General features: G+C 41.2%; 1 protein-coding gene across 1 annotated transcript; it reads left to right on the forward strand.

The window, feature by feature from the left end:
• The first annotated feature begins 4,257 nt into the window (after window positions 1-4,257).
• On the forward strand, window positions 4,258-18,474 carry LOC139763983 (glutamate receptor ionotropic, kainate 4-like). Its single transcript, XM_071690457.1, has 10 exons — window positions 4,258-4,676; window positions 6,400-6,595; window positions 7,099-7,255; window positions 9,872-10,037; window positions 13,656-13,897; window positions 14,540-14,724; window positions 15,448-15,681; window positions 16,375-16,547; window positions 17,716-17,857; window positions 18,346-18,474. The coding sequence occupies exons 1-10, from the start codon at window positions 4,258-4,260 to the stop codon at window positions 18,472-18,474; spliced, it is 2,043 nt and encodes a 680-aa protein (XP_071546558.1).
• The last annotated feature ends 7,306 nt before the right edge of the window (window positions 18,475-25,780 follow it).

Here is a 25,780-nt window from a genome sequence, read left to right on the forward strand (position 1 = left end):
TTTTCATTTATAGATATTTCCAAAAGCCCTTGGCAAACTTCATCTAAGTTGGCAGATAGGAGGAAGAGCTGAGAAACTATAGTGTATCTCCTGAAACTATAGTGACTGGTCACAGGTTTTTTTTTGCCAATTTGAGTTTTTCGAAAGTGTTAAAAAAATCAACGAAACTTGGCATCTGATCAAATGATCAAATCAGATCGCGTACGTCTTTTTAGCGGCATAGCGGTTTTATTTTTTCCATACTTGTTCGCCGTTTCCTGCATCGCAACAGAAACAGACGAAGATGAATCTCATTTGCTCACATTTGCTCTCCAAGTTGTTGTGTATAATGCATCTTATCCACAGCCAAGCCCAACATATCTCTCAGTGGTTTCCCCCGACCGCTACATATGGCTGAGACCACCGACACCATGTCACCTGTATACTTCATCTCTCCAATTCACACTCAGAGCATCTTTCACTCTATCCTTCTGTCTCCTCCTAGGTTTCTTAACTATTGCTTCCTCCACTTCCGCCATGAATACCTCTTTGTCGTCTTCTCTTCTCGCATCCTCTCAGTATGTCAATATTTCCATACTATTTGAGCTCGCCATCTTCAACTTAGTCTTTTACTAATCTCTCTCTCTCTCTCTCTCTCTCTCTCTCTCTCTCTCTCTCTCTCTCTCTCTCTCTCTCTCTCTCTCTCTCTCTCTCTCTCTCTCTCTCTCTACCTTGTCATTTCGTATCGATTAACCCTCCTCACACCACATATTATCCTCAAACATTTCATTTGCAGCACATCCACCCTCTTTCGTATATTTCTTTTTTTTACATCGTGCCTATGCTTTGCATATACATCCATGCAACACCACTGGGACTAACGTATCATAACATATCCATCTTTGTCCACACAGGCTACAGCTGCTCTTGCCACACACTCCACAACGCGCCACAAAGCCCCTTCACCCACCCTACGGCCTGCTTCAGTATCTATGGTTCTATCTGCTGTCATATCCACTTCTACATATCTGAAACACTCCACTACCTCTTGGTTCACACTCTCATTCTAACGAGCCTTTCTCTCTCCACATTAAATTTGTGTAGTTCAGCAAGTTTACCCAGCAGACGCAGGTGTCCCTCTGCCCCCTTAGGGATTAGATATTGAACCTCATATTAGAAAGATAATTCCCACAAGAGGTGAAGCACGCCTCCATGCACTTCGTCTTCCTATGGAAGCACTTGTGATGAAGAACAAGAGAAACTGATGGTTCTCGTCATCTCCAATTTGTCCCAAGGAACTTCTTTTTTTTCACCTTGCCATTCTTCATCCGGTGATGTCGATTACCTTTTAATCTGTTTTCTTTCCTTTTCTTTCCTAGGTCTACATTGGTTAATTCAACTTGTAAGTTGAAATCCTTTTTCTTCCTCATATTTTGTTGTTCATGCGACTGGCAGCTATTTCTGTTTGTTTAGAATTGTTCTTTTCCATTATGAAGCATCTACAAGTTAAGAAGTTATGCGAAATTCATGAATAAACCTCTGTCTGACCACGAGAGTTGATGGAAAATATTGATAAGTGTGATAGTAAAATCTTATGATATGGCTTTTCACGATATATTCATGAGAGCTGACATTGTTATTGATGATGTCATGGAAGGATGACTGGAGTCACTTCCCCAGACAATCAGATTCAGCCGCTGCTATCAACGCCCAAGGAGAGTAACAACATTTTCCCTTTCATGTATTCTACAACTGTTTCTGCTGTTTCACTGTTGAGGCAATGGATTGTATGGAGAACCTGAAACATAATGTTTTCGCTACAAGTTTCGTCTGGTCTTTAGTTTATGAATCTAAAGTTGAATATATTCTGGTACATAAATCCTCCATCCCTCATTGTGGTTATGAGCACTTGTATTGTTGCGCTGCCGTGATGCATAAAAGAAAACAGACGATCTAAAAACAAAATCACTGTGTGTTATATATTCCTTCCTCGACGCTCACATATGCGTGAACAAACGCACGCTCTTTACATGAAACTCTCTGCGTTTTTCTTGATGGAAAATGCTTTTATTGAGACGCTGAAAAATTCCACTACTTGGTAAACAAGAAGACATAATTCCGACTAATTCCGACTCCTTTTCGTGGGCGGGTTGCCTTAAATGGTGGAAATTCTGGGTCCTACTCGTCAAATGGATAATTCTAGGTAAAGAAATTTTTTGCGGGTTTTTGGGCTCTATATGTATGTGTGTCTATACGTGACATAACTCAGGACACAGGAACCTCTGCAAACTGCGAAATACACAGACTCAGACAAAGAGACTATTTACAACTGAGGATTCTGGAGGATCTAACCCATCAGAAGGTGTCGGCCAGATTCATTCTTCATGATCATTTTTACCTTCGATAGTCACGAACCTCATAAATGTACGAGTATGTTGGGTTCAGGAGAGGTATCATGTATATGTTGGGTTCATGTATATGTTGGATTCAGTGGGAAGTATCGACTTACCAAGCCACCATACGTATCATACGTCAGATACAAGTAAGAAAAAAAATGGTTGTTTCTTGAGAAGATCTTATATACCGGTTGCTGTGGTTTAATGGTCATCAGCAATTGGCTTTGTAGTAAAATCCGAACGATATGTCACAATGTTAGTTATGAATCAAAACAAACTGTGGCTTGAACGTCTGTCTTCGACGTGTGATTATTTACAGTGACTGACTGGGTGTACTTTGCAGTGATAGAATGTCGGTGTTTCACGGTAAATGGCTGTGTAACAAACGGGAGCAGAATATGCAGGACATAGATTATTAAGTACGGCGCCACACGCAAGGTTTAATTCTTCAGTGACTTATATATGTTTCAGTACGTCCAAGTACTGTGAGATATAAAAGAGAAGGACATAAAGTTGTTACAATATTTTCTGATCTAGGCAAGACTGCATCCTTTTTACCCGACAAAAGGGGAGTTGAACTCCCAACAACATGGGATTTCCAGACGTAGCTAGGACGAAAAGAGTGAGTTACGAAAGAAAAACAACAAAATCCAATAAACCTTTTCTTCTGTGTCATCTTTTAAGTTTAGATTAAATGTCGTGCCAGTTTTGTTAATTTCTTTATAGATTCCCAGTTAGTGATGGAAGGTGCAATGATCTTTTTGTGGGTGTGTCAATAAGTGACCAAAAACTACGTGTTGATAGTTAAAGAAGTTATCAATTGAAGGAAAGAATGTATGGCTATACTAAGAGGAAGATGGTAGATCAGAATGATGATAGCAAAGGTCGAAATGAGTGGAGAGGTGGCAGTCAGACAATGGTTAGATATAAGACTCACTGACTTACACAGTAGACCCACCTCCAGCACCGATCACCTTCCAAGTGTGGTCTTATCGAAGGGGAGTAGCAGACGAACCCTGCCAAGGTCCCCACTTCCCGCTACGACAACCCCGCCCTCAGGAACTGGTACCTACTCTTGTAGCTTCTGATGAACAACTGAGTCACGCCCATCAGATGCGCACATGCACGGTGCCTTTGCCGGTGAAATCCCGTACGCCCTGAAGGACTTCCGGGGTGCCATGATAGCTGTACTTGTGTAGATGTGCAGCTGAAAGTACGAACTGAACATCAGAGACTTGAGGATCTATGATAAACGCCTCTGTACCTTTGCACTCTGTACTCGCTTATTTTCGGTGATCATTTGTGATTTTCAAATTTGATTTTCACAGAAGAAAGTGCCACTGGGTGAAGTGCTTTCCACACTGCCTTACGTCTGTGTAGACGGATATTATCATCAATTTCTACGACGTGTGGGTATGGATAAGTCGCCACATTATCCCTAGGGATAGGAGAGAAAGAATACTTCCCACGTATTTCCCTGCGTGTCGTAGAAGGCGACTAAAAGGGGAGGAAGCGAGGTGCTGGAAATCCTCCTCTCCTCTTTTACTTTTTCAAAAAGAGAAGGGGACCAAGTGAGGGTATTCCCTCTAAGGCTCAGTCCTATATATATATATATATATATATATATATATATATATATATATATATATATATATATATATATATATATATATATATATATATATATATATGTGTGTGTGTGTGTGTGTGTGTGTGTGTGTGTGTGTGTGTGTGTGCGTGTGAGGTAACGTTATAGCACGAGGAGGGATCTCTACAATCGTGTCGCCCCATTGCTTGAGCATTGCTATCATACAACGTTCTAAGCCTGTCCATGTTGCCCTCACAGATCCCTACACTGATAATCATCTTTCCAGACATAGTGATGCCTGTGTCAACATGCTTACATGTCCTGTGGCTCCTGGTGTCCACGGTGGGTATAAAGGATGTGTGTGGCGTGGAGGATCAAGTGGTAGACGTATCAAACGGCCCCGTGGAGCTGGTGGCAGGTTTGGCAGACGGCCCTGAGAAGCAGGTGGCAGGCGTGGTAGACGACCCTGCAGAGCAAGTGGCAGGCCTGGTAGACGACCCTGCAGAACAAGAGGGAAGCTTGGTAGACGGCCTTGTACAGCAGGTGGCAAGCCTGGTAGACGGCCACGGGGATCTGGTAGCTGGCCTGGTTGACAGCTTCATGGACCAGGTGGCCGTTGTGGTGAGCCAGGTGGTGGAGCAACACTTGACCAGTTGTCAGCTGGTGCTGGCCACCACAACAGACAACACTTCAGAATTCTCTTATATTCTCAGGTTAGTAAATGACAGCAGGTTGTAACTACTCAAATGTCTCTACGGAAAAGGCTATGTAAAAAATCAACTCTATAAGGACAATATTTTGTGAGACTGTTCCCTAATTACAGCAGCGATACGTGATGTTGGCTGTGCACCAATATACAGCTGCAGTCAAGATTTAGCAGGTTATACTCCATACTACAATACTAATGTAGAATGTGGCAACTTTACCTGAAATCTAGCTTGACAGGAGATTGCGGGGTTGATTCTCAAACTGTTGGTGTTGGCCAAAGGTTCTGGAGGTTGGCAGCTGGAAGTAGGAGGTAATGACGATATTTTTTCTAACTTAAGTACAGCTTCTGGCAAGATTATAAAGCTGTGTCCTGGACCAGAGCTATTGACTGGAGTAGCATGTTCCAAGGCAAAATTACTGGCAAAGGATTCTATCAATTCTACGAATCTGATCCTTTTTTCTCTCCCACTTTGGGGAAACCATGGCACGAATACCCCAGTTGATTAACAAACCGTAATTTTACATGCCTTCAGTTCATCTTCCTATTCTTAAATTGATGGAAAATCATAATAGGTTAGCGAACGAACATTCATTTTCTCCCTTCGCCAATAGATGACAGTGTCCGCTGAATGCTCACACACTTCCCCCTCCCTCTCCCCAAAAGTTTCGTCTGTGTATACGTTTTTGCCAGGGGAACTGTTGTGTGTGGGTACTCTATTGTAACAAAGTGTTCCCTGGATCATCAGTGCATCACGTCTGAACATTGTGCTAGTGAAACATCTGTAACATATTTCTGTAAAAAAAAAGTTTGTATAAAGTATTCAAGTCACACATGTCATTAAAGCTCAGGTGTATCTTGGAGGCACTGTATAGAATTAATTATTAAAGCAAAGAGTTAATACTGGTAAAACATGACAATGATTCAAACCTGATTAAAAAGATTTTCATACATCATCAGGACGCATCGAAATACAGAGAACTTTAGGTGGGATTAACACACGTAGTGGACATTTTTAAACAATGATATGTGAAGTTCACGGAGTGTATGATCCCTTTAGTACGTTTATAGTTCGAGATGAAAGCCAAGTTGTTGCCTCAGACGACTGGCGGGTGGAGGGGAGGCGAGCACGGTGGTAGACGTGGGATTGCTGTTCTCCCAGGGACAACCAGCACAGCATCACCTCCTCCAGGGGCTCTGGGGCGATGTGAAGTTCTCCTGCCGCGCCCTCATCCTCTATATAGGCACCAACTACAACACTCTCCTGTTCAGGTTACTACATTGTTAAGGTTTTCTTGGGAAAAGTTTTGCAGATACGCTCTTAAGAAATACCTGGATCATTGTTTTGAAATTTATCAGTTTTACTTAAGCCATGTTCAAGTTCGCCCATCATTTTATTAATGACTATGCTGACAACTTTAGAAATATTTCTTTGTCAGTATACATGACTTAATGTTACATTCTTAAATTTGACGTTATGATTTTTTTATCTCCTTTCTTTCAATCTCCTATACTTCATTTGTGGCCTGGGCTAGTCACCCTTAGACAAGGGCTTCTACCAGGCAAACACCAAGCAAATCTAACTATAACTTCTGCTGATAGCAAATGCTGCATGAATCATACCGTCTGACTACAACGTTATCTTTACAGAATTACTCATGTAGTGAACCTAAACAAGAACACTGATTCCCAAATCTAGAATAATTGTCTTACAGTATATTCATTAATAGGTTCCTGGAGTGGTCTGAATTGTGGCTGTGGCCGGAGACGTCCGTTGTGGTGGTGGGTACAAGGACAGGGATGGAGAGCGTCCTCCTTCATTCAAGTCTTCGCAATACCGTCCACTTGCTGTACCTGGCCCTAGAAATTCTCCCCCGTCAGAAGTTACCAGTCAACACATGGCTACGGAAGGAACCTTACAGCAAGGTAATGATAGTCAACAGTAAGAGGTGGCTACAGATAGACACCTGCTGACATCCGCTGTATTACGGTGTTGTGAGGCTTAAAGTGTGAACCTCACCCTCTGCTTGGCTGGGATCGATGTCCAGTAGCTGGTCCATGTACTTCCACCCACTATGATGGCACAGATGACTAGCCCAAGAGGGTCAGGTACCTCCACCCACCATGTTGCCACAGAAGGACACCCGTACGAGGGTGCTAAAGTCAACAGATTCCTTTTTATGATAGATGATTTTAAGGCATGTAAAAAGTAATGCATTAGATCTTTTTCTGTATCCTATTCAGAGTAACATACATGAGAAAAGGGATTCTCATGTCAGGATGTACTTATTTGTGGCATTCAAAGCAACAAAAAAGACAAGAGTACTGTTTCCCTATATATACCCTGCTATCTAGACATGTTTAATAACAGAATTGCACTACGTTTGTCAATTAGCCTGCATTTGAGATGACTGTTATTTACTTTATCTTGTCGATATGAGATTTACATACCTACTTTAGAAGGAAGTGCTCGTGTGGAGATCTACCGTCGATGTCTGTACTGCAACAGAGGAGAGATGGGCGTCCACAGTGTCCAGCAATTGAACCTGTCCTCTCGCCTCCATTTGGAACACAACCTCTTCCCTGGTACGTCATCTGCAAAGAATGATTGATCTTATTAATGGAATATACTTTGGTCTAGAAGTATATGTGTATCTCGCCTTACATTATATATCCATGGCACTTCTTTAACTATATTTTGATTTACAGTTTAATGTCCACATCCTTTGCAAATTCTTGTCAAAAGCTGTTCACTCGAACTAAAATTGTGATTTCAGTACTTATCTAAATTGAATGGTGAGTGGCACTTGATACAGTGTATTTTCAAGGTTTACTAATGAAGAATAGAAAATGCAGAAGGTGTGATGTCATTGGTCATACACTTAGTGAAAGAGTGCCATTCAGTCCATACTTTCCTCACGTGACCATTTTGTCATAATACTAGGTGGAGTAGGTCTCACTAGGGAGTCTGAAGTCTCGCATAAATAAGCCTTTATTTAGACCCGGACGGCCCGCTCCTCGGACTGACAGCTTGAATTGCGAATTTGGTTCACTTGCACATGATGTGAGACACTGAAATGGAAGTGTCTGAGGTGTGCATGGTACATTACAAACGCCCTCGTAGCCATCCTGACGTTCTAGCAGAGAGGACGTGGTTGCAAGTGCACGTCCTCACAAAGCTCCGTGGGTTAACCAGACACACTTCCCATACCAACATGTAAAAGTGACGGATCTAGACATGAGATAGCTATCAACGACGGGTATAAGCTCATGTGTGGAACACGTCACAACCACAATGGAGTTATCACACAGATATTTAGGGGAGACTAGGGTTTGAGGCCCCTCTAACCTCGTCTCTCCAATTTCATACAGAGAGGTTCACTTTCCTTGGCCTCCCGGATAGAAATTACATGTACCTTGATAATATCCTCTACATCATCAGAGAAAGGCGCATCAACTCTAAAAGAAGGAAGGTTTCTTTCGTCTCATCGATACCCAAATCTTTACTAGACACGGGCCCCTTGGTATTACAGTGGATATACTCAAAGTCTTCATATAGGATATTCAGCTCAGTTGTCCCCTTCAGCAACACTTACATATAGGTTATCTACAACACTGAACGACTCGGCTAACTCTCTACGTGTCCACATCCAAAGCAACGCTCACGACGTGAGTAAGTAACTGTCTCAAACACGACAGTTAGGCCACGTGGATACCACACTGGTCCTCAGCTACAGTCGACACAAAGGTACAGCACAAGTCCCACTAACCTCTTTCAGGAACACACGTTTATCAGTACGATAATCTCCCATACCTGGGTCTGACACTCCCACAACAACACTGTGACACGCGTTAGTGTTACGAAAATTCCCAACACACAACTTGTTCTTACTGGACTAGCTAGAAGCCACAGTATCATTTAAGGTCAAACTAAATATACTTGTCATAATGAAGAACAATATTATCTTACAACTTAACAAAATACATAAGAGTATCTGCGTCGCTTTATTCTCCTCCTTGATTGATTTGGAACACTGTGAAACAACATGGCCTACTTTGTACAACAGAAGCAGGTTACAGACCCTTCATCTCAGCCAGTAGGATTATCGGGCTACGACTGAAAAGTACTTACGGACGAACGGGAGTGAACATTGGGAGTTTTGTCTGGAACACAATGTCCTTTATCAGTGGGGCTGAACGACCAACATTGGCGAGTTATGTGAAGTTGTCGTTTAGGGACGCAGCTTTGGTCAAGATATCGAGGTCCTTCTCCAAGAGGTGTAGACCGACCTGGGACGGACTGCTTCTGCTATAGCACCAAGATTAGATCGTGTAGATCTTCCAGAGCAGTAGTATTGCTGGCTTTAAACCAACAATGTCACATTTTTACTCAGGTCTTGGAAAAACTCGATGCAAGACTGTGTGTCAGCCTCCCCTTACCTTTCTAAATATACTACATTAATGCGCAAGAATTAATTTGTATGAACATAAGATGGTAATCTTGACGTATGAACAGGTCATATATTCCAGAGGTTGAATATGAAATCAATGCTTCACATCTAATCATTATATCAGCAATAACTACTTCGCATTGTATTGCTTTTTGGTGTTGCTGAACTCCCTAACGTATGTGGGGATCAACCTCTGCATCCACATGAAACTGCCGGATGTCACTACTTACACACACAGCAGGCATAACCCATTTGGATGCGGCCGTTTAACTGGCTGACAAGACTTAACAGTTATCAATAGTGCCCTAAACGGTACCCTGCTGAGTTTTCTTACACGCAATAAGATAATATCTACATGTTGACATATTGAGGGACATAGCCACTGGTGTATTCTGCGAGTGTTTTATTTTTCTTTTATCATAAGCGCATGCATGCCAAACCTGGTCAAGATTCTTTCTGGATTTAGTGGGAGCGACCTGTCGTAGAAAGTAAGGAGAGGCAAGAGGAGCTGGGTACCAGTCTACATCCGTTCTTCCTGTTAGCCACTTTCCCACTGTTAGATGGGCCATCGTGCATTACAATGAGAGCACGTAACTTGCTTATGCTGTTGATCGAATGATGACAGGAAATTTCAGCCAAGCACCACATGTTTCACATCTGCTATACCATTTTTTTTTTCCTTAAAAATGATCACATAAGGGTTATCGCAGTAAACAGTCCTTTCTTGCATGTTTTCTGATAAATACTCCAGATAGACCTGAGAACTTCATGGGACACACTCTCAAGATAGTAGCGCTACCGTACTTCCCATACATCGCCTATGAGAAGAACAGCGAGGACCCTGACGGTCCCGTATCGCCACGGGACGCCCTAAACACCCGCATGATGGATGTCATCGCTGCTCAGCTTAACCTCACGTATGTGAAGTTGTTTCGACTATCTTGTTTCACCTTGTTTCACTTTGTCGCTGTCTCCCGCGTTTGCGAGGTAGCGCAAGGAAACAGACGAAAGAAATGCCCCCCCCCCCCCATACACATGTACATACACACGTCCAGACACGCAAATATACATACCTACACAGCTTTCCATGGTTTACCCCAGACGCTTCACATGCCTTGCTTCAATCCACTGACAGCACGTCAACCCCTGTATACCACATGACTCCAATTCACTCTATTTCTTGCCCTCCTTTCACCCTCCTGCATGTTCAGGCCCCGATCACACAAAATCTTTTTCACTCCATCTTTCCACCTCCAATTTGGTCTCCCTCTTCTCCTCGTTCCCTCCACCTCCGACACATATATCCTCTTGGTCAATCTCTCCTCACTCATTCTCTCCATGTGCCCAAACCATTTCAAAACACCCTCTTCTGCTCTCTCGACCACGCTCTTTTTATTTCCACACATCTCTCTTACCCTTACGTTACTTACTCGATCAAACCACCTCACACCACACATTGTCCTCAAACATCTCATTTCCAGCACATCCATCCTCCTGCGCACATCTCTATCCATAGCCCACGCCTCGCAACCATACAGCATTGTTGGAACCACTATTCCCTCAAACATACCCATTTTTGCTTTCCGAGATAATGTTCTCGACTTCCACACATTTTTCAAGGCTCCCAAAATTTTCGCCCCCTCCCCCACCCTATGATCCACTTCCGCTTCCATGGTTCCATCCGCTGACAGATCCACTCCCAGATATCTAAAACACTTCACTTCCTCCAGTTTTTCTCCATTCAAACTCACCTCCCAATTGACTTGACCCTCACCCCTACTGTACCTAATAACCTTGCTCTTATTCACATTTACTCTCAACTTTCTTCTTCCACACACTTTACCAAACTCAGTCACCAGCTTCTGCAGTTTCTCACATGAATCAGCCACCAGCGCTGTATCATCAGCGAACAACAATTGACTCACTTCCCAAGCTCTCTCATCCCCAACAGACTTCATACTTGCCCCTCTTTCCAGGACTCTTGCATTTACCTCCTTTACAACCCCATCCATAAACAAATTAAACAACCATGGAGACATCACACACCCCTGCCGCAAACCTACATTCACTGAGAACCAATCACTTTCCTCTCTTCCTACACGTACACATGCCTTACATCCTCGATAAAAACTTTTCACTGCTTCTAACAACTTGCCTCCCACACCATATATTCTTAATACCTTCCACAGAGCATCTCTATCAACTCTATCATATGCCTTCTCCAGATCCATAAATGCTACATACAAATCCATTTGCTTTTCTAAGTATTTCTCACATACATTCTTCAAAGCAAACACCTGATCCACACATCCTCTACCACTTCTGAAACCGCACTGCTCTTCCCCAATCTGATGCTCTGTACATGCCTTCACCCTCTCAATCAATACCCTCCCATATAATTTACCAGGAATACTCAACAAACTTATACCTCTGTAATTTGAGCACTCACTCTTATCCCCTTTGCCTTTGTACAATGGCACTATGCACGCATTCCGCCAATCCTCAGGCACCTCACCATGAGTCATACATACATTAAATAACCTTACCAACCAGTCAACAATACAGTCACCCCCTTTCTTAATAAATTCCACTGCAATACCATCCAAACCTGCTGCCTTGCCGGCTTTCATCTTCCGCAAAGCTTTTACTACCTCTTCTCTGTTTATCAAATCATTTTCCCTAACCCTCTCACTTTGCACACCACCTCGACCAAAACACCCTATATCTGCCACTCTGTCATATATATTTTATTTTGCTTTGTCGCTGTCTCCCGCGTTTGCGAGGTAGCGCAAGGAAACAGACGAAAGAAATGGCCCAACCCACCCCCATACATATGTATATACATACACGTCCACACACGCAAATATACATACCTATACATCTCAATGTACACATATATATACACACAGACACATACATATATACCCATGCACACAATTCACACTGTCTGCCTTTATTCATTCCCATCGCCACCTCGCCACACATGGAATACCATCCCCCTCCCCCCTCATGTGTGCGAGGTAGCGCTAGGAAAAGACAACAAAGGCTCCATTCGTTCACACTCAGTCTCTAGCTGTCATGCAATAATGCCCGAAACCACAGCTCCCTTTCCACATCCAGGCCCCACACAACTTTCCATGGTTTACCCCAGACGCTTCACATGCCCTGATTCAATCCACTGACAGCACGTCGACCCCGGTATACCACATCGATCCAATTTACTCTATTCCTTGCCCGCCTTTCAACCTCCTGCATGTTCAGGCCCCGATGACTCAAAATCTTTTTCACTCCATCTTTCCACCTCCAATTTGGTCACCTACTTCTCCTCGTTCCCTCCACCTCCGACACATATATCCTCTTGGTCAATTTTTCCTCACTCATCCTCTCCATGTGCCCAAACCACTTCAAAACACCCTCTTCTGCTCTCTCAACCACGCTCTTTTTATTTCCACACATCTCTCTTACCCTTACGTTACTCACTCGATCAAACCACCTCACACCACACATTGTCCTCAAACATCTCATTTCCAGCACATCCATCCTCCTGCGCACAACTCTATCCATAGCCCACGCCTCGGAACCATACAACATTGTTGGAACTACTATTCCTTCAAACATACCCATTTTTGCTTTCCGAGATAATGTTCTCGACTTCCACACATTCTTCAAGGCTCCCAGGATTCCCCCCCCCCCCCCCCCATGATCCACTCCCAGATATATAAAACACTTTACTTCCTGCAGTTTTTCTCCATTCAAACTTACCTCCCAATTGACTTGACCCTCAACCCTAATATATATATATATATATATATATATATATATATATATATATATATATATATATATATATATATATATATATATATATGTTATACAAATAACTCCCTACCTTTCGCAGTGACCAGGAAGCTGGCCATAGGTCATAACGTGCGATGATTTATAATGCGTTTGTCTTAGGTGGGTGTAGGGAAAATTGTAGAGCAAGTGTTTTCATTGTGTTAGTTGCATCTTATGCATGAGGATGATTGTGTAATGATGATCCATGTTTGTCATGTTGGAGGGGTGAATGATGCCGATGGTGTCGATGGCGTACAGATGGTAAAGAATAGCCCGTGCATGTCTGGGGGTTATAGTTTCTGGTGGGTGTAAGTCTATCGGGATGGTGTTTATGATTTGGTTGGGACGGTGCTGTTCTTTATTGAATGTTTTGCTATTTCGGCGTTGATAAGCTTTGCAATTGTTATGTTTGGTGAGAAAGGTGGAATTTTTGATTAATTGTTTCAGGAGTGTGAGTCAGGACACATCTTGTTTTATTTCTACTTTGGAGTGGTTCGGACAAAAGGGTGGAGAGATGTTGGAAAATACTGAGTGCTGAGGATACTGAAGAGATACTGAAGTGGAAGTCGTTTTGTTTCATAGTGCTTATGTTGGATGTGTATGGTTGTCAGCAGTTGATTGTTCAAATACTTTGTTCTCGTGATTCAACTCTGTTATATTGGCTAGTATAGTATGCTACTGATACTACTGAGTCTCAGGTACGAGATCCGGGAGCCACTGGATGGCAATTGGGGTGTACAGTTGGCCAACGGTAGCTGGACAGGCATCGTCGGAACCCTCCAGCACCAGCAGGCGGACCTTAGCCTAGACCTGACGGAGACAGCATCACGTCTGGAGGTCATATCCTTCACCAGGGTATACACTCATGATCCAATGGTTATAGTGTCACTAAAGCCTGGTCGTCTGCCACGACATCTGGCTCTTATAAGACCATTTACAGGTTAGTCTACATTTCTGATGTAATGGTTTACAATTTTGGTCGTAGTTAACATTAGAGACGCAGTGTTGTTATCTGAGAAAAGAATTAAAAATCCTCAGATATTGTATGTTGCTGTTTGAAGAAAAAATAAAGATGTTAACTATGTTATATTATCATTATACTTGGCAAAAATAGTCTCAAAAAGTTAGGACAGTCCACAAACAGAGGGAAGTTAGTGGTTAGAAATAAGTCTATATGATAAAAGTTGCCTTAATTTTGGGAAAAATATTAAGGATTGTTATTTTTCCATGTTCTATGCTTTAGAAATACTCGAGTTGTGTTTTTCTTAAGAGACATTTGGAACGTATGGGATGGATGAAATTTTAGTGTTGATGTCGTTGTAACATTATAATGTATCATGTGGTGGTACAAAGACTGAACCGAAAGTAAAACTTCCTACTTTTGGAATAATAGATTGACTTTCAACGCCAGATATACACATGGAGTTATCTCTTCAAACAGGACATACATTTTTTTTTTTGCATTTGATCACGTACACTAGATATTACCGCTATATCCCCTTATGTACTGCAAGAATTAGGTGAATTATAAATGTCAGGAGGCTTACATTTCACACGACACTCACTGATAATTTCTTTCCAGGAGAACTCTGGGTGTTGATTGCTGCATGTACACTTGCCTTTGGTGTCGTGTTGTGGTTGCTACAGATGGTGTGGTCATCGTTGTCGGGTGAGCGTAACCCGAGGCTGACCTCCACCATCTTCTACAGCTGGGGAGTGTTGCTGGATGACCCGCCCACTGATCCTCCTGCTAATGTCTCAGGCCGGGTAGGTACATTGTCAACCTTTGTCTATTGCAGTGTAATGTCCATTACTATTACCCTCTGTTGCTGTTGAATGATCAAATCAAGAATATCTCATGTGGAATTTAAAGCATTTTGATATCAAATATGGTTACGATAAACTACTTTATGGTTTACAAGCAATGAACAATTCAGTGTTCAGACATCTTGCTTACTGCATCGTTTCTTTTTTCTTTTGACTAAAGAGGTTTTCTTTTGGAGAAAATCATGTACGTTTCAATCATTTTGCAGGATAATATTTTTCATGCTATCAGCTACACTTGCAAATGTCACATTAGAATTTAACCTCGCTTACCAAAGGTTCAAAGGGGGAGAACCTGAGGAGGATATGTGTTAGAATCTGGTGAGGACCCGGGCAGAACCTTGGGAAAACCTGGACAGAACCCAGCTTAAGCTGGGTACTAATCTATTCAGCAGCCTAGCCTTATAACCCAAGCGGACCAGACCCAGGGTGGGCTCGCACTGACTCATGGTCAGCGTGTGTGTGTATGTGTGTGTGTGTGCGCGCGCGTGTGCAAAGAAACCAAGTATTTCATACAAAACGAACTTCTAAAGATTTTTTTCCTTTAAATGTTCATCAGTCTTTATTTAGTTTGTATTCAGTGACACGTATTCTAAAAGATAACGTGCACTGTAATAGGCTACCAAGATTTATGTTTCTTTACGAAACTTTGTTTGTATTCTGCAGATGTTGGTTGGGTTTTGGTTCCTGTCATGTATGGTCATCGGAACAGCCTATCGCTCGTCCCTCATTGCACACCTCGCAGTCCAGAAACACTTTCTACCCATCAACTCCTTCGAAGATCTTCTTGGTCGAGATGGCTGGTCTTGGGGTTCTTATGAGTTACTGGGAACAACTTTTACATATTTCAACCAGAGCTCTGATCCCATTGTCCAAGAAATAAACAAAAGGATGATGCAGGTAGATAAAGTATATAATATACAGATAATTTTGAGTCAAACTTTCCTCTAAGCTCTTGCAGAAAGTAGGTAAGATAGGCCGTGTATTCCAACTCTGTGCTTTGGATTACATTTATGTTCAAGAGCTACTCATTTAAGCAAATTGTTCGTTAATGTGGGATATATGATGAGTCTTACGGTGGAAATTTCAAGTGGGTAGCCTGACTTATGTCCTTGACAGTAATGATGTGCATCCTAAGTCATCTGTAATATAGGTATATTGATGTTTAAAGAAGTAGAGCTTAAGGTATGATATCATTTTGTAAAGTCGTGACAGTGTGTCTTCACAAATGTCAGCTTAATGAGATGACAAAGAGGCTCACTCCTTTGTCTCAGCTCGGGATTTCTCTCTGAGGGACAACAGTTTTCACTGCCTTCCTATCTCTCTAGACCCCCACTTGGTGGTGGCCCGTCGCTGAGGCCTGTGACTGAGATACATTTTTTTTTTTTCTGGGAAGTACTGTACTGAATAGTATTCATATTCTACTCTTTAGTCATAGGAATATTTCTACCAATTCTGAAGTAAATCTGTAATGCCGTTTTGGTCACATAGATAGATAGATAGACGGACAGATAGACAGAAATGTAGATAGAACCGTATACATAATCTCATTTTGTGTCGATCTTACGTAATGATGTAAGATTCTGGTTTTAGGTGATTGACAAAGAACAAGGGATGGAGCGGGTGCTTGCTGGAGGCTTCTCGTACATCCTCCACAAGAAAATATTTCAGTTTGATCTTGAACACAACGACAAATACAGCAACACTCCTCTCCATCTGGGCTCCACCGAATATCCCATTTTTGGAGGCAATGCATGGGGTGTTAGGTAAGCATATCATTGCGTCACCTTAAAACTGACGACATAAGATTTTGTTGACGTTTTCATTCCTCTCTAAAGTAGCTACCTTTGCTAACTTAACCACTTAGCATAAAATTTCCAATCGTGGAATTGCACTTATATGATTCCAGTCAATACTTTCATGACAGAACCGTCAGTGACATGAGACTGATTGTTAATCATTAGCGAGTAGACCCAGAATTTGTTTAATGTTGAAGACTTTTGTTTTGTTAGCCATAAAGCGCATGATGGCCAAATTGTGGTGGAGGAAAGCGCCAAACAAGTACTTTCATCAGAGATCCGTCATTTCGGATGAAAATTTGTGATTGTGTGTATGAATTCCAGCTAAATGTTGATAGAATGGAACGGTAGCTACCATGTGGCTACCATTTTACTGTGTGTAGTTGGTACCGTTTTGTTCAGTGGACGTGATGACCAATCACTCTGGTGATGTTTGCAGACTTATTGAGGTAGGAAGCAAATGATGGTTCTTGAGAGGTTCGCATTCATGAAAGAGGTCAACAGTTTTCGTGAAAGGCTAGTCCTGAAGAAATCACGTAGTAGGGTTAATATGGTCATGTTGAAAAATATGACTGTTGTATTGACTTGAGCAACGCCTATTCAAATATAAACTATAACTCCTTCACCACGAGAAATATCATTGAATATCTTATGATCAAATACATGAATAATTGTAACATTAATACTAGTGAAGGTCTATTCTAACTGGATAGCACTGTCGTAGGCAAAATTTGTAAACAGTTGCCAGTCTTGTACACCACATAATGAAATCTTTATGACCCGAACAACACCACCCGGTAACGCTTCTTTACCAATGGTGCCTTAGCTACGTCTCATTTTCATATATCAACCAAATGTTCTGCATCTTCTATCTCACTCTTGTATCTCTTCCTGGCGATGTGACCATTACACGAATGAGGACTTGGGAACTTGTCGAGTATCATTTTCTTAATGGTTTAATGCATATACTGGATCACGGACACCCTTGGGACCTCTTGCAATGAGTGAATATGAGTAGATGGATCTTTCTTCGTCTGTTTCCTGGCGCTACCCCGCTAACGGGGGAAAAGTGATCAAGTACAATAAATGATTAATATAGAATATACTGAGCTTCTTTCCAGAAAATCTATTCCAGACGAGGCGCGCCATTCACTGGCCAGATCAGTGCGATGAAGCAGCGAATGATGGAGGCGGGACTGATCACGTACTGGGAGGATGACGTCCTGAGAGAGAGATTCATCAGTACCAAGGGAGCGAGCAAGACAGTCTCCTCTGAGGTGAGAGATTCAACTCTTCAGATTTTGTCAGTCAATAGTCAGGATCATGATTGCATTCATATGCAATAACTTGCTTTTTTTCTAAAGAAATTTTATGCTTGCTGCTATGTAACATAAGGTGATTGTATTTCCAACGTATTTGTTGTGTCTTATTTCTGCGTAATAGTATATAACGAATGTGGCCTTTGTTGTCTTTTCCTAGCGCTACCTCGCGCTCATGCGGGGGGAGGGGGTTGTCATTTCATGTGTGGCGGGGTGGCGACGGGAATGAATGAAGACAGCAAGTATGAATTATGTACATGTGTATATATGTATATAATATATATATTTATATATATATATATATATATTATATATATATATATTATATATATATATATATATATATTTAATATATATATATATATATATATATATATATATATATATTTATATATCGTCTACAGGATGATGGGCATCAAGTAGTACTGGGACTGGATCATCTACAGGGAGCATTTTACCTGCTGCTTCTGGGCTACATCATTGCCTTCTTCAGCTTGCTTAAGGAGAACCTAGCTCGCTCCTGCCCTGTTCTTCATCGTCAGCAGTCGCAATTGCTGCAAGACAGCTTCTCATAGTAACAAGCCAGACTTTACCACCCCCACAACCCTGCTGCAGGAGAATCTCGCCCTAGTCTCGTGCCACACGTCACATGCCTTACTACCCTGGATCAATGCTGTCATTTCTGGTATGTAATTGGACTCATGGGGTGCTATGGTGACACTCATGTGACAATACAATTTGATGATGACGTTGATGTCTTCAAAACCATTGATTATGTGATTTCTTTATGTTAATATTAGTTATCAAAATGCAGTATGTATTTTGGAGATTATGCTTTCAAATATCTGTATACAATATATGTTAGAAAAATAAATTTCAATCATGTACAAGCATGATTTGTATAGTTTCTATTAGGTAAAGTTTAGGAGAGTTCATCTCTCATGTATGTTATGTCATGGTTAGTCTAGCCAGAATACACCTACCAGTAACAAAGAAATTATCTATCATTTACCTCCTCATCTATGTATCATAAACTATTCTCTGGCATTGGATTATAAAGAAAATCTAATTTGCTTTCATTAAGAAGACAATATATAATCTCTCTGTGACTCAGTTATGATATATCAGTAAAGAACTGACAACTTTAATCAGTTATGAAGAAATATCTTAAATGTATATCTGAAATATTGAGACATTAGGTTTGAAAGAATACTTTCGAAGACCAGGAGTTACAAAATATAGTGGCCCAATGAGTACCCGAAAACATGTCTATATTTGCTTTCTGAAGGAATTGACATTTATAAGCAAAATTCCAGCACCGATGAATGACCACAGAAACATTTGTTCGGGGAAATATTTCATTCAGGATAATCTTTTATATTCATGAAGTCTGATTAGATCCTTTGCTTAATAAACCTGGTAATTATGCAAGACCCAGTCAAATAGTAACCAAACTTCGAGAATTATTCTTGCTACCGTTTACTTAGTGTAGCAAGTGGAGTACAGAGATTTGTTGAGGCTCATTTCAAAGATGATATGGATATCATACATAATTCTAAGTACTGTTGGTAGATCAATGGTTTACGGATTTTAAGAGCATCATACACACTCCATGTCATTGTATTGTGTTAATACATGCTGTTTAGAAATGTCAGTGAATCTACATCAGCCATTTGGTGAGGTCGTACCTTCGTCAGTTGGTCATTCAGGAACGTCCCGCTTCAGAGTTGTCCCTGGAGTGTTAACAAGGAAAGGTGTATGTGGAAATCACTCAGGAGGTGACGGGTCGTCTTACTATAATCGGAATACACTGGATTTCATGACAGCCTTCCTCCCACCAGTACTGAATGACACTGTTTAAATAGTCGTATTTCTTTGTTAGCTTCCCAGGACTCATCATTCGGCACAGCTTTGTCTAGCTAGATGTATAGGGACGCCAGGCTTTTGGTGGCTTCTCGGTTCCTGAAGCAACTCTCTCCATTCTACTAACTGTTGAAGTTTATGGCTAAGTAGGAAAGGGAAAAGGTGTTTGGAAAATGCCAATTTTGGAGAGTTGCTTATAAAGTCTTCAGTGTGGCCCTGGACCAAGAACAGAGACATGACAGACAGCATCCATGTTGGAGCAACAGGTTCGTCATGCACTCACTAGTGACTGCATATATCATCTCCACTTCCCTCCGCTTCGTCAGCCATGATCCACATGATAAGTGATACGATGAACACGTTTGAAAACTTACATTATCATATGATTCCAACCACTAATGCTAAATTAATGGCCGACGGACGATGAGATCATCATCATTTTCACGTACGTGAGGTTGAGCTGAGCAGCGATGGCGTTCATCATGCGGGCTGTCTAGGGCGTTCCCGTAGCGATACGGGGCCTTCAGAGTCCTCGCTATTCTCCTCATGGTGTGTCCCATGAAGTTCTCAGGTCTCTCTGGAATATATGTAGGATGAATATACAAAAGTAACTCAGAAGTCAGCTGAAGCAGGTTCTATTACCGTAAAAATTATTGGCATTGATTGGCACCTTTACCTGGAACGTGTAACGCATATGTGTCATGTCCAGTTAGCAATCAGTAGTAACTCGTATTAGCTGTTATATTTTCGTGTGGCTTACAATTGGAGTTGGCTAGTGGGAGAGCAGTATGTAAAGGGATAATTCCATTCTCGGTAAGAAACTAAGTTGCAGTAAAGAAAATGTTAAACAAGCCCCAGTAACTCTCGTAACCTTAAAGTTTCTATGCAGAAGAAGGACTTCATATAGGCAAACCAAAAAAATCTTCAATTTTTTTCACATTTTTGTAGTCTGAGATTTTTTGTAATGAATTTTTATCTTACACATCAAAAAATATAAGTAATGGCACGCCATTTATCATTATATAAGAAGGAACGCAGATAGCAAGTGCTGACGTTTCAAATTAAAGAAACCATACACCTCGAAAATTAGTCTTTTTTCTGATCATCAGTATGGCTTCCGCAAGGCGAGATCCAATGGTGATATTCTTTCCTATCTTACTAATGTGTGGTCACCATTCCTGAAAGATTTTCGGGAGACATGTGATTTGCCATTGACATATCTAAGGCTTTTGACAGGGTGTGGCATCGGGGCCTCATCTTTAAGCTCCCTTCTTTTGACTTCCCTTCGTCACTTTGCTCCTTCATATCTAGGCTCCTCTCCGGCCGATCTATCTCTCTGGTTGTTGATGGATCAGTCTCCCCCTTGTTTCCAACAGCATCGGTGTCTCTCAAGGTTCTGTCATGTCTCCCACACTTTTTCTCCTTTTTTTCAAAGATAATTTCAAAAATAATCAGGTGCACTCATACGCTGACAACTCAATACTGCATTCATCCACTTCCTTCAATTTTGCTCTTTCTTCTCTCACTCAATTTGCATCTCGCCTTGATGCAACTTCATCAATTAACTCAGATTTGGACTGAACGAAGGCCACATTCGTTCACACTCAGTCTCTAGCTGTCATGTTAATGCACCGAAACCACAGCTCCCTTTCCACATCCAGGCCCCACAAAAGATTAGATAACTTCTCGAGAGTAACACAAATAAAGATATATTGTACACACAGATACATGCACACTTGAGGTCTTCCAATCTATGCCTAAGGGTACTTACACACTTTCAGTAGGCATCCCACTGTTTTAACTTGTTCATTTGTGTGCGATTTTGATATATGCATTTGTAAGTGTGTGTGTGTGTGTGTGTGAGTGTGTGTGTGTGTGTGTGTGTGTGTGTGTGTGTGTGTGTGTGTGTGTGTATGTGTGTGTGTGTGTGTGTGTGTGTGTGTGTGTGTGTGATTACTGAAAACTATTTGCATTTTACGGTGAGAGTTTTACGCTTGCGTTGCCCCGTCTTCTTCACCTTGTATATATGTACCACGTCTTTCCTCCTATGTATGAATGCACACGTACAGGAACACACACACACACACACACACACACACACACACGCGCGCCAGCTCAAGCTCGATATGTGAGTAGGGAGGAGCTGGGCCACGGGACAGTGTGGCCAGTGACGTGGTGACGACAACACAACCAACTGAGGCAGCAGCAAGTGAGCATTGAATATTTTATATGATTTCATAGACTATCATTATTATCATTATTATTATCATTATCATATTATAATCTTTATCATTATTATTATTATTATTATTATTATTATTATTATTATTAGTAGTAGTAGTATTATTATTATCATTATTATTATTATTATCATTATTACTATTATCATTATTGTTATTACTATCATCATCATTATCATCATTATCATCATTATTACTGTTATTGTTATTATTATCATTATCATTGTTCATCATCATCATCATCATCATCTTCTTCTTCTTCTTCTTAATATTATTATCATTATCATTAACTTTATTATCATTATTATTATTATCATCATCAATATCATCGTTATTATTATTATATTATTATTATTATTATTATTATTATTATTATTATTATTATTATTATTATCATTATTATTATTATTATCATTATCATTATTATTATTATTATCATTATCATCATCATTATCATTATAGTTGTTTTGGTAAAGTAGGTCAAGTTAGGATAGCTCTCCTTCCTTTGGTTTCCATTCAGATTCCATCACTGCCCGTAATCGCTGCAAGCACATTGTTCGTGAGGCGAAGCGTTCCTTTATTCAAAGGAAGAGCGACAACTTCTCCTCGTCATCCAATGATAGGTCTTTCTGGTCTTTAGCTAAAGGCATCTCTAACAACTTCTGTCGCTTTACCTTTCCTTCACTTTCCGTTCTGATGGTGTTATATCTGTCTCTCCCGTAGACAGAGTAACTCTTTTTTGGTTCCTGTTTCTCCTCTAACTCCACCTTGGATGACTCTAACATTCCTTCACCACCTGATGCTCCTCTCACTAATCCCATGCCCCTTCCCGTAATCTCTTTTCGGTCTGTCCGAAAAGCGCTTCTTTCTCTGGACACAAGCAAGTTGTATGGTCCCTACTAGCATCCATCTCCGTGTACTAAAAGAGTGTGCCTCTGAACTTGCACCTACCTGTGCTTGTTCGTCTGTTTAGAAAACAAAACTTTTCCTACTCCCGGGAAGCATGCATTGACACATCCCATCCCGAAGAAGGGTGACCGTTTCGACCCTTCTAACTGTCGTCATATTACTTTGGCATCTACCATTTCAAAAGTCTTTGAATCCCTCATCAACTGCCATATCAATAAATACCTCGAAATTCAGTCTTCTCTCTGATCCCTGGTGATATTCTTTCCTAACGTACTAATTTTTAGTCATCATCCCTGAAAAATCTTGGGGAGGCATGTGTTGTTGCCCTTGACATATCTAAGGCTTTTGACAGGGTTTGGCATCGGGGTCTTACTTCTAAGCTTCCCTCTTTTTGAATTACCTCCCTCACTTTGCTCCTTCATATCTAGCTTCCTCTCTGGCCGATCTATCTCTGTGGTTGTTGATGGATCAGCCTCCTCCTTTTCTCATTGAACAGCGGTGTCTCTCAAGGGTCTGTCCTTTCACCTACACTTTTTCTCCTTTGTTTCAAAGATTTCTTCTCCAAAAATAATCCAATGCACTTATACATTTACGACTTAACATTGTATTAATCCACATCCTTCAATTCTGCTCTTTCTTTTCTCACTCGATCTGCATTTCGTCTTGACAAAACTTTATCAATAAACTCAGACTTGGACAGGATATCTCAGTGGGGTACATAAAATCTTGTTGAGTTTAATGCCTCTAAGACCCAGTTCTACCCATGACTGGAAGGAAATCTCCTCACAGCTCTCGTCTCTCCTTTGACAGTTTTATTATTCCACCTCTTGACTCAATAAATATACTTGATATTACTGTAACATCCACTCTTTCTTGGATACCCCACATTACAGGAAGAGCGGAGTCTGCCTCTAGGAAGCTGGGTGTCTTGTTTAGATGTCGAATCCTCTTTTCTTCTGAACAGTTGCTCCATTTGTACAAGGGATCAATTTGTCCTTGTATGGAGTACTGCTCTCACATTTGGGGTGATCTTAATATCTGCATCTTTACTTGACAGAGTTGAGTCGAAAGCTGCCCGTCTTATAAACTATCCTAGGCTAACTTCCAAATTTGAACCCGCGCGATAATGGCTCACTTTCCCTCTTCTATAGGTATCACTTTTCTTTTTGCTTCCGAAAGCTAGCTGCTTGTGTGCATACACCACTAGCTAGACCACGCAATACTCGGTAAGCTGCTGCACCACATGATTATTGCGTGGCCATCGGCAACTCAAAGGTGGGTCGTTTTGATAACTGTTTCTTTCCCTACACGTCAGAGCTTTCGAACTCTCTACCCTCTCATCTCTTTCCTAGTTACTATGAGATGGCACATTCAAATAACTGGTTTTTCACTTTCTCAAAAATTCGTAAATACTTTCCATTGTTTTTTCTGCTTCCGTTTCATAATTCTCTCTATGTTTCAATTAAGGTCCGGCCTTGATGTCGACTTTTGTCCATGACTGGAGCCTTCAACATATTAAAGATCACCATCTTATTTAGTCCCATTCCCAAAAGCTCTTGACAGACTTCACCAAAGTTGACAAATCGGAAGAACTGAAGCGAATGTAACCGGTTACATGTTTTGGTTGCCAATTTGAGTTTTTCAAACTTAGGGCCTGAGATAACGAGCCCCAGTATTAGAAAGCTCATTACCACTAGAGGTGAAGCACCTCTATGCACTTCGTCTTCCTATGTAAGCACTTGTGGTGAAGCACTGGAGAAACTAAGAATTCTCTTCGTCAGCAACAGTATCGTTGCGTACGTTGCCATCTCCAGTTTGTCCCATGGAGATCTTTTTCAGCTTGTCATTTCATCAGGTGATTTCAATTACCTTCTATCTGTTTTTCATTTCCTTTTGCTCTCCTCTGTCTACATTCGTTAATTCAACTTGTGAGCTGATATTCTGTTTTTCCTTCCTCATATTTTACTTGTTCATGCGGCAGGTAGCTGCTCCTGTTTCTTTAGAACTTTTCTTTTCCATCATGAGCGAGTTGCAAGATGAGGATTTATGCGAAATTCCACGAAGAAGATTCTGTCTGACCACGAGAAATGATGTATAATACTAAGAAGTATAATGATGAATATCTTATAACATGGCTCCTCACGATCTATTCACGAGAGCTGACATTGTTATTGATAATGTCATAGTAGACGACAGCAATTTCTAACCTGGCTATCAGCCTCGGCCGCTACTTTAAACGCCCAAAGAGAGTGCCATCTACATTTTCCCTATCATGTATTCTGCAACCGTTTCTGCCATTTTACTGTGGAGTTAATGGATTGTATGGAGAACCTATAACATAATAATTGTACTACATTTTTCTTCTGGTCTTTAGATTATGAATTTAAAGTTGAGTATATTCTGGTACATAAATCCTCCATCCCTCACCGTGGTTATGAGCACGTGCGTTGTTGCGCTGCCGTGATGCATAAAATATACAGACGATCTAAAAACAAAATCATCGTGTGTTATACATTCCTCCCCCGACACTCACATATGCGTGTACAAAGGCACGCTTCTTATATTAAACTCTCTTAATGGCACTGCTTGATTGAGGCGCTGATAAACTGGATGACTTCGTAAACCAGTAGACATAATTCCGTCTGGTACCTTTCAGTGGGTGGGTATTCCGGGATGGACACTCAGTTCACATAGCCTTAAATGGTGGAATATCAGGGTCTTGCTCATCAAAGCGATAACATTAGGTAAAATGATTTCTTTGAGGAGCTTCGGGCACAGGCACCTCTGCAAACTGCAAACTACACAGACACAGATACAAAGGCTATTTGCTAATCAGGGCTCTGGAGGATCTGACACGTCAGAAGGTGTA

This window comes from Panulirus ornatus, chromosome 48 (assembly GCF_036320965.1).
Source record: "Panulirus ornatus isolate Po-2019 chromosome 48, ASM3632096v1, whole genome shotgun sequence".
NCBI lineage: Eukaryota > Metazoa > Arthropoda > Malacostraca > Decapoda > Palinuridae > Panulirus > Panulirus ornatus.

What these genes read in the sequence shown, in the direction of transcription:
- LOC139763983 (XM_071690457.1), top strand. Translation starts at nt 4,258, where the DNA reads ATGCCTGTGTCAACATGCTTACATGTCCTGTGGCTCCTGGTGTCCACG. An exon ending in GGAAGGAACCTTACAGCAAG is followed by an intron (nt 6,596 to 7,098) that starts GTAATGATAGTC and finishes TTTACTTTATCT; the next exon opens with TGTCGATATGAGATTTACAT. An exon ending in GCTGCTCAGCTTAACCTCAC is followed by an intron (nt 10,038 to 13,655) that starts GTATGTGAAGTT and finishes ACTGAGTCTCAG; the next exon opens with GTACGAGATCCGGGAGCCAC.